Source organism: Passer domesticus, chromosome 6 (assembly GCF_036417665.1).
Source record: "Passer domesticus isolate bPasDom1 chromosome 6, bPasDom1.hap1, whole genome shotgun sequence".
NCBI lineage: Eukaryota > Metazoa > Chordata > Aves > Passeriformes > Passeridae > Passer > Passer domesticus.
This window is the reverse complement of record NC_087479.1, coordinates 1,985,054-1,994,309: the sequence shown is the minus strand read 5'-3', so window position 1 is coordinate 1,994,309 and position 9,256 is coordinate 1,985,054. Positions and strand designations below refer to the sequence as shown.

Genomic DNA, 9,256 nt, shown 5'->3' with positions numbered 1-9,256 from the left:
CCAGTTGCAAACAGCCCTTCCTAGGAAGCATCTTTACATTCTTGCTGCCCAAGTTGCCAGATCACAAAAAGCTGATTTTACAGCAGATATGCTGAATGGTCATGGACTGGAAGAATTCTTGAGTAAAAATGATGCTAAATGGAAGAAAGACAAAAAGAGAAAATACCCCGCAGAGGGAGAGCACAGCTGGTGTTCAACACCGCGAGCTCCAGCGCAGAAAAGGCCCCAGAATCTGGAGAAAACCTGGATTTAAATCCATGCTGCATTCCATTGGCAGGAGCTGTTTCATAATTTACCTTGATTCGATGTCCCACTTACCCAGGCAGCATTTCCAGTTGCTTTTCATATCCCCAGCCCTCTGCAAACAGAACCCGGGCGCGTTGTGCAACGCTTATGTAAGAGGTGCCAAAGGGACGCTGCCAAGGCTCTGCTCTTGCTCAGGTGCCACCACAGCTCACTGGGACTTGCTGCTGAGGAAAACACTGCCTTCCACACCAGTTTTCCTTGGACAAAGCACTGCCTGAGCCCCTGGGTGACAGATCTGTTCTTGCAGTGGTTATCCGAGGGTCTGGGATGTGTTAGTTTAGTTTTTATTGTCACTTCTGCCTCCTCGGGCTCTGCTCTTTCACTGCTTCTGCTGAATTGCATGGGAAAGTCAAAGGGATCTAGATGTCAAACGTGTCTGAAGAGCATTGCAGGGGGATTCTCCCTGGTGGTTACACTGCCTGGCAGGGATTCCTCATCACTGGTTTCATTTCTGTGCCCTTATTCTAGGGTTAGGAGGCCTCAGTTCCTTGGAAATACCAAAAAGGGATAAAACTGAATCAGCTTTTTCCTCGGTCCTGAAGCTAAAACCTTCCTGACATCTTTCTGTTGTTTGATTTTTTTTTTCTTCCTGAAATATTTTAAGTGAAGCAGATCTTTGTTGCTTAGGAAATCCTGCTATTCCTGCAGCTCCCATTTCTCACCCCAAATTGTGCTGTGACCGCCTACATTTACATGGGCTTTGCAGCCAAAGGAATTATCTTTGCTGCTTCTGTAAACACGATTGCACACTAGGGCTGCACGGAGGTATTTCACTGTGGAGGAGACAGAATTCCAGCAGTTAATTAAATGACTTGTTTAATCAATCAGTCTGGAGGTTCTTCTTTCTGGAAGATGCTTCATAAACTAAAGGAGCTACTTAAGAATAAAATAAACATGGAGATAAAGAATCATCAGCCCAGGCCTGGTTTTATCTCAGTGGCTGCCTTTGCACCATCTGAGTGTGATCCTCTTATTTCTCTTTATTAGGAAAAGGTTCTTTCCCCAGAGAATGGTGGGGCTTCCCAGGGAATGGTCACTTTGCCAAGGCTGCCAGAGCTCCAGGAGAGCTCCCAGGCACAGGGGGGGAATTTTGGGGTGTCTGTGCAGGGCCAGGAGTTGAACTGGATGATCCTCAGGGTAATTCCATGATTCTACAATTTAGAGGTCAGCAAGGCAGAGGATCTCTCCTAAGCCAAACTTCCCATCTATTTCCACTCCTGTTTTTAATTTGTCCCCTCTCTCCTGCCCTGACAGGCAGATGGACACTACAGAAAACATCCTTCCTCACCAGTCTCCTTTTTATTTGCAACGTGGCTTTAGTGAGCCCAAGCCAAAATCTGTCTTGTGCCAAGTTTGTTTCTAGGATTTCCCCCTGAAGATACACCTCAGCCAGAAAAAGGCTTCCAGCTCCTCCTGGCAGAACCAACCAAATCCACCTGCCTGGATGATTCAGCAGGATACTTGCAAAATGTTCCAGCCAGGTTGGTGCACCTGGAAACAGGGGAAGCAGCCGGCTTTCCAGGCAGTGCTCTGAATTTCCCTTTTTAATGCTGTTTTTCATGGAAATGGCCACATTTTCCTGCATCCTTGTGCCGAGCAGTTGCTGTCTGGTCTCAACCTCTGCCCTCCTGTGCGTGCTCGTGGGAGGGAAGGGCATCCAGCTGGTTTCCTTCCTTTGAATGCAAAGAGCACAATCAGCTGCAAAGTCTCCTGAGATGCATCTACGTAAACGGGGTGACACAAATATAATGTATAGCCACAGTGCCCCTCTTCCTTCCGTGACAAACAAATCCTTGCACACAGGCCTGAGCTGTGTCTTGTTCAATTCTCCTGCTCCTGCAAGGGACAAAAGGCTTTTCTCTCCCTTCAGTGTCTTTTCTCTCTTCCCACAGCATCTCAGCACAAGCTCTGCAGAGATCCTCAGTCTGTGGCAGACTGATGCTTCCTTGAGCAAGTGAATTCCCAAGCTGGACATAAGAAACATCCAACAGCCCTGGATGTCTCCTCCTTCTCTTGCCCTTGGCTGTGTTCTCTCCATCCATCTTGCCAGGCCTTCTCTCTCTTTCTGCTCTTTATTTTTTTCCAGGCATTTTTTGTACTTGTCATCACGTGCCCACATCTGCTGCCATCCCAATTGTCCTCCAAAGGGCCATTCCAGACACAAGAAACCATACAGGATCCCACAAAATCCTCCCTATCCCTCTTATTCTGGATTCTGATAGCAGAGCAGGTGAAGCAGCATGAACAGCACTGAAAGGAATGCCAAGAAGCTTTAGGAGGTTCATCCTGAACTGGACTCAAGGGTGGAAAGCTGCCCACAGAAAGCCTGGGAATGGCTCCACTGCAGGCCCTTCAGCCTGAAAAACACAAACCACAAACTTTAAAAAAAAATAAATTTTGAAATCATAGGCAAGGTGCTGCAGCAGTTATGAATGCCTTCCACGTGAGTTTGTTAGACTGTGTAAAATTAAAGATATTTTAGTAGTCAAAAAAACCACCAGAGTTGAAGTATTTTCACTGCTTTTAAAACTACCTTTATTATCTTTTTTCAGTTAGAAATCCCTCCAGCTCTGCAGCCACTGTTACCTGGTGCTCCTCGGTGTCTCGTTAAAACAACCATGGCTGTTCTTCCTCCTCAGACTGCAGCACAAACAGATCACATTCTCCAAACCCACGTAATGCCTTATGTAAAACCACTTAACATTCCTTTTAAGGCTGCGACCTGTTCAGATGGAAGATGCTGCATAAAAGCACATTCCTGAACACGCTTGACCAGAAAAGCAGCGTGGTCTGGGGTGGAAAATGCAGTGTGTGCTCAGGAGCATGGGCCTGGCAGGGCACAGGGTCCATGTCTGCACTGAAAACTCTGCACAACTCATTAGAATCATTAATTAAATCGTTAAGGTTGGAAAAGCCCTCTCAGACTGTTGAGCCCAAGCCTTAAGCCAGCACTGCCATGGTCATCACTGACTCATGTCCCCAAGTGCCACATCCACACTGTTCCAGGGACAGTCTCCACCACTGCTCTGGGCAAACAATGCCTGACCACCCTTTCCCTGAAGAAATTTTCCCTAATATCCAACCTCAGCCTCCCCTGGCACAATTTCAGACAGTTCCCTCATTTTCCTCCATTTTTCTAATTGTGAAATGGTAACAATAATCCAGTCCCAGTGCTGCTTTTATCTATGGACACCTCCCAGATGTGCTTCCAGCAGGGAACCAAGCTGGGGAAGGTGGATTAAAGCTCAGAACACGAGATGGGCTCTGAGAGCTCACTCTCCACCACTGACAAGATGGGATGAGAAACTGCACCTCCAGGTGGGAAGTGAAACTTAACAAGGACTAAGTACAGCAGCTTTTGCAGTGAATTGCAGCCCCTCAGATCTGAGAGATGTTCCAAGTCTTAATGCACCATCTGCCACTGCAAAATGAAATGTCCTTTTTGTTGTGCTCTCATCCCATGGCTTGTCGGGAGCAGCAAGTCAGCAGAGGTGAAAAGCATCAGCTGAGGAAGGGGAAAGAAAAAGGACACAAACAGCTCCCTATCGGGAGCACAGGAAGCTGATTTATGAGGGGAAAGGTAATTGCTTTGTTCAAAATCACTTGAGGAAATACAGCTCTCTAAAGGGTAAATAGTTTCTTGTTTGTTGGGGGTTCAGGAAAACTTAGGTATTTATGTTGGAAAGGACGTACAGGATGCAGGAGGCTTGGAGAGGACAAGGGGAAATTAAATGGGAATCTCTTTAAGTGAGCAGCCCTGAGCTCTCCTGTTTCTGGGAGGCAGGGCAGGTTACATTTTGCAGCCCAAACGAGCCCATAAATAAATTCCAATAAGCCCAGAGGCCACTATGCAATTCCCAGGAGTCTGCACACGGTGCCTTTGAGTTTAACCTAAAGCACCACAGATCCTAATGAAATCTGCTATGGAGCCTGTGGTTTGAAGGAAAATCTTATGCAATCCACACCACTCTGTCAGGCACTACACGTGGGATTTCTAAATGTAAGACCTAGTTCAAAGCCCAGCTCCATTTTAAACCCAGGATCAATGCCTGGCTACTTTGTCATTAGACTACACTGGGCCTGCCTGGGCTGTGTGGCTGCCAAAGAAGCAGAATCTGTTCTGAAATGAGCAATCCTGGACACCAGAGAGTCCTACATCTGGCATCCATTTGAATTTTTCTACCTAACTTCTGCATATTTCCTGCTCTGAGTATGTGGTAGTTTTTACGCCTAGAAAATCACACCTCCTTTCAGGCCCTAATGACTCTCCTTGCAGCAAGTGCTACTGCAAATTCCAGCATTCCTCTACTCCCTATCCCCACCTTTGGGCTTCTTAAATTGTCCGGTGTTCATTTCAGAGACCATGGGTGAGCTTTGCCCAGAATTTCAGCTGCTTTGCTGAAAATAATTGGGAAAGTCAGTTATAAATGCTTTCCACTTTGCAGGTTCACAGAAGCTTTTTTGACTTACGGAGCCCAGGGAGACGAGTCCCAACAAGTCTGAGGTAATTCTGGCGTGACTTTCATTACACTGGTTACCCACAAAGCTAAATACCACGCTAGGTACCTGATTAGCCCATGAGAAGGATTACACGATGTGGCTGCAAGGCTGCAATCCAGATCAGAGATCAGTCCTACATCCTCCTCGTCTTCCTCCTCCTTTTCCTTCCCGAGTCTCTCGGGAAGTATCCCAGCCTCTGGTGTGAAAGACGGAAAGCTCAGCCTGGTGTTTGGTATAAGCAGATATATGGATAGAGATACATATAAAATATGTGCTGTAGCCAAACTGGAGGCTTTCTTCCTGCCTCAAACCAAGGGGTACAGGCTGAAAGTACCTGCACTTCTCCCTCCACAACAAAGGTCTGCTGGAACAGGGTCAGAATAGGCACAAAGATGGTCCAAGAGCTGGAAATCTGCTCCAGGCTGGGAGAGCTGGGAATGTTCCCCTGGAGAGGAGAAGGCTCCAGGGAGAGCTCAGAGCCCCTGGCAGGGCCTGAAGGGGCTCCAGGAGAGCTGGAGAGGGACTGGGGACAAGGGATGGAGGGACAGGACACAGGGAATGGCTTTAAGCTGGGAATGGGAGGACTTTATTTGGATATTGAGAAGAAATTCTTGGCTGTGAGAGGGAGGATGAGGCCCTGGCGCAGAGCAGCTGCGGCTGCCCCTGGATCCCTGGAAGTTTCCCAGGCCAGGATGGACACTGGGGCTTGGAGCACCCTGGTCTAGTGGAAGGCGCCCCTGCCACGACAGGGGGTGGAATGGGATGGAATTTAAGCTCCCTGCCAACCAAAGCCACGCTGGGATTCCACAAGCCCCGGACGTGGCAGCCGTCGGGCCGCGGGGCGGGCAGCGCCCGTAACAGCCCCACGGCAGCGGTTCCTGCAGCGGGGCCGGCAGAACGCAGCGGGGCCGGGCTCGGAGCGGGGCTGGGCCGGGCTCGGAGCGGTGCTGGGCCGGGCTCGGAGCGGGGCCGGGCTCGGAGCGGAGCGGGGCCGGGCTCGGAGCGGCGCTGGGCCGGGCTCGGAGCGGGGCCGGGCTCAGAGCGGAGCGGGGCCGGGCTCGGAGCGGGGCCGGGCTCGGAGCGGGGCCGGGCTCGGAGCGGGGCCGGGCCGGGAGCGGGGCCCGCGTTGGCCGCGCCGGGGCGCTGCGGCGGCGCGGAGGCGCTGCCGGCCCGTCCCGTCCCGAGCCGAGCGAACCCGGCCCGGCTCGGCCGCGGAAGGAGAACGTGAAGGAGGAGGAGAAGGAGGAGGAGGAGGAAAAGGAGGAGGCGGCGGCGGTGCTCCCCCTCCCTTCCCTCCCTCCCCGGCGGGACAAAGGGCTGCGGCGCGCAGGTAGGAGCCGGCCCGGCCTGGCCGCCCCGGCGGACGGGCCGCAGCGCCGGCGGCACCGGAGCTCGCTCCCCGCCCGGCCTCGCTCCCCGCCCGCCCCGGCTCTTCCTGGTTGCCCCGAGGAGCCCCGGGAGCCGCGGAGGGCGCGGCCGCCCGGCCGCCTTTGTCTGGGCCGCCCGGAGCCCCCCTGAGCGCCGCTGCCGCCGCAGGAGCCATGGGCCGGGGGCCGCCGCGCTAGGAGCATCCCGGGGCCGGCGGGGACGCGGCGCTGGACATGGAGCCGGCGGCGCGGGCCAGCGGCGATATCCTGAGGCGGAACCCGCAGCAGGACTACGAGCTGATCCAGCGGGTGGGGAGCGGCACCTACGGCGACGTGTACAAGGTGAGCGGCGGGGGGGCCGCCTCTGGCACAGCCGGAGGATTCCCACTTGTGTGGAGAAGGATTGACTGTGAGGGAGGGGAGGCCCGGAGAGGCTGTGGCTGCCTCTGGATCCCTGGAGGTGTCCCAGGCCGGGTTGCACGGGGCTTGGAGCAGCCTGGGACAGTGAAAGGTGTCCCTGCCCATGGCAAGGGATCTTTAGAAGCGAGATCTTTAAGCTTCCTTCCAACCCAGACCATGCTGGTGCTTGCAGCACCAGAGAATGTTCTCTCTTAGCGCTGCCCTTCTTGGAGGTTTTATTGGTGAATATCGCAGGCGATTCTTCCCACGTTACTGCCCGAGGAGGTAGAGGATATCTCTTGGCCGTACCTGTTTGCAGAACGCATCCAGTTAAAGCACCTGATTAAAAGGGTGCTGCTTTATCCCCGAGGTTAATAATAGCCCGTGAAAGGCAGAAGCAGATTAAAGCTCTTCAGAAGCTGGAACGGAGCTGCAGCACGAGGTAGAGTCAGTGCAGCACATCAAGTAGATGCTCTTGGAATGGTGCATACAAAAAGTGACCCTGGCCATGGCAGGGTGTTGGAACTGGGTGATCTTTTAGGTCCCTTCCAGGCCAAACCATTCTGGGATTCTGTAATTCCATATTGGTGCTCACACCAACAGAACCGCAGGCGTGGGGGACAGGAGGTGCAGGCAGTGGTGTGTTCTTCTCATGTGAGCCCTGGCCTCACACCTCAGGGATGCGCCTCACACCTCAGGGATGCTCCTCACACCTCAGGGATGCTCAGCAGCTTTCAGGGCTGGGTGAATTACAAAGAAAGCCTCAAAGTTTTCAACCTGTGCTTGGCAATGTGCGTGTTCAGCTGCACGGGGAGGCAGGCTGTGGGATGTTTTCCTTTGTAGTGCTGTTGAGTGTGTTTAAAATAGACCTGACACAGCCAAGCGTGCAAGGGAAGGTGTGTTACTGTGCCACATGAAAGGCAGCAGTAATTGCTCCTGCTGGGGGAGGGCTCTTTGCTAATGTTCAAATTGAAGTTTTATAGATGGATCCTGTTCCCACCACCCCTTTGAAATGGTTACTTATGACCTCAGGGAGTTATTTTTAAAAGTTTTCATGGTGCATATTTACCTTCCTCTTTTATTTCTTTTAATCCTGCAGTGCTGTGCACAGATCAGTCAGCTTCTTTCTTAAGGATTCTAGCACTAAATCCTTTAAAAGAGCATTTCAGCTGTCATAAATCTGGAACTCTGCCTACCTTGAGCTGCTTTGTTTGTGTGTGCCTGCCCAGTGCAGGGCAGCGTGACAAGAAATAACCAGGCAGCACGACAAGAAATAACTAGTTGCGTTGCAGGGAAGTGTTTTTGTGTCATCTCTTTGTGGAAAAAGAAATATTCTGCTTCTCATTATCCTGGTAATTAGTGGAGAGCTGTGCTGACATGTCATCCAGCTTCCGCTTCCGGAGCTGGGCTGGATGCATGGCCCTGCTCCGTGCCATGTAAACACATCCATCCCTTTTAAACAAAAAAACCACAGCCCTCTGCCCCCTCCTCCGCTCTCTGCCTTCTGAAAAATGCTCCTCCTGCTCCTCAGACGGTTTCAGATAAGGAGTAAATCCAAACTTTCTCCTCGTGCAGCCTGGCAAATTTCAATCAAAGTTTTTGGCAGGAGTTTCAGGCGCTCTTACCAGTCCGAAACAAGTATAAAGTTAATGAGTTTGAAGGAGTTTGAGAGGCTGCATTTGTTTCTAGGTCATTGGTTTGCTCTTTGTTTTTGTAAAGGCCTGCAGCAGGAACTGTATCAAGGGAATACTGAATCAGATGGCACTGCCTCTTATGACAAATATGCACAGCAAACTTATTTGTTAAAGTCATTGATGTTATGATAATTTCAATAGTAAGGTAAACCTTTTTTTCTTGAAGAGACTTAATGTATAAACATTGTACTTTTATTTTTCTTAGCCCCTGGTAAGTCTCAGTGCAGATGGCATATCTTGTGCTCGCTGAGGGCTGTCGGAAGTGTTTATAAAATGAATTTATTAGTGAATATCCAAGTGTTTTTATGTTGCAGAGCTCGGGAAGGGCTTGCTAGAGAGAGCTCTTAAATTAAAATGGAATTTTCCCCTCACCTCTTCAAGTGGTTTCTCTGCTCCTTCACTAATAATGAGTCACCAGCGTCTCCAGCACAGTTGTTTTTGGGATGTCTAAGCCAGGCAGCCTCTCTGATTGTGGGACATCTGCCTCTTCCTCAGATGCTTTTTTGGTGGTTGTGGTTAATGCTTTAAATTCTTCTTGGGGCATTTGGTAGCTTTTAGAGTAATTGGCTCTTTTTTGGATGGTGAAGGTGGAGGTTAAGCAAATATTTATCTTCACTATTAGGTTACAGAAGAATATTTAAAGGCTTTTCCAAAATTCTCCTGCCCACTTTGCTTTTCATTACTACCATGGAAGCTTTAAACGGAGATGTGTTTTCTTAGTGTTTGTGGGGTTTATTTCTCTTGTCTGTCACATGGCACACAATGGCTGATTGTAGGATTGCTCCTAAGTGCTGGATTGTTGATGTTGTTTTAATATCTTTTTTTCCCCAAAATGCATTTCAGGGCTGGGGAGAAACCATCTGTAAATAAACTCTTGTCTATTCACAGCCTGTGTAAATAGATCCAAGTTTGTGTCTAGCAGTCTTGGAAGTAATTTCCATTACAATCCTGACTTGTTAGCTGTCTCATCCGTGGTGGGAAAGCTTTTTT

The 9,256-nt window shown here is 50.5% G+C and overlaps 1 protein-coding gene and 1 long non-coding RNA gene across 3 annotated transcripts in view; one reads left to right on the top strand and one right to left on the bottom strand.

Moving 5' to 3' along the window:
- Window positions 1–2,719: 2,719 nt before the first annotated feature.
- Window positions 2,720–5,696, bottom strand: LOC135302404 (uncharacterized). The gene is made up of 3 exons (XR_010364032.1): window positions 5,141–5,696; window positions 4,873–5,028; window positions 2,720–3,028 (listed from the first exon to the last, which is right to left on the bottom strand). It is a non-coding gene; the product is annotated as an uncharacterized LOC135302404 (long non-coding RNA).
- A 188-nt stretch (window positions 5,697–5,884) lies between these two features.
- The window catches only part of MAP4K5 (mitogen-activated protein kinase kinase kinase kinase 5), a 62,881-nt gene continuing 59,509 nt past the window's right edge, over window positions 5,885–9,256 (top strand). Inside the window, exons 1-2 of one of the 2 annotated variants that reach the window (XM_064422807.1) lie at window positions 5,885–6,136; window positions 6,343–6,515. In XM_064422807.1, the coding sequence (XP_064278877.1) occupies window positions 6,408–6,515 (108 nt within the window). In that variant the 5' untranslated portion in view covers window positions 5,885–6,136; window positions 6,343–6,407. Of the gene's footprint in view, window positions 6,516–9,256 lie in introns of both variants that reach the window. The other variant, XM_064422808.1, reaches the window with a different exon arrangement.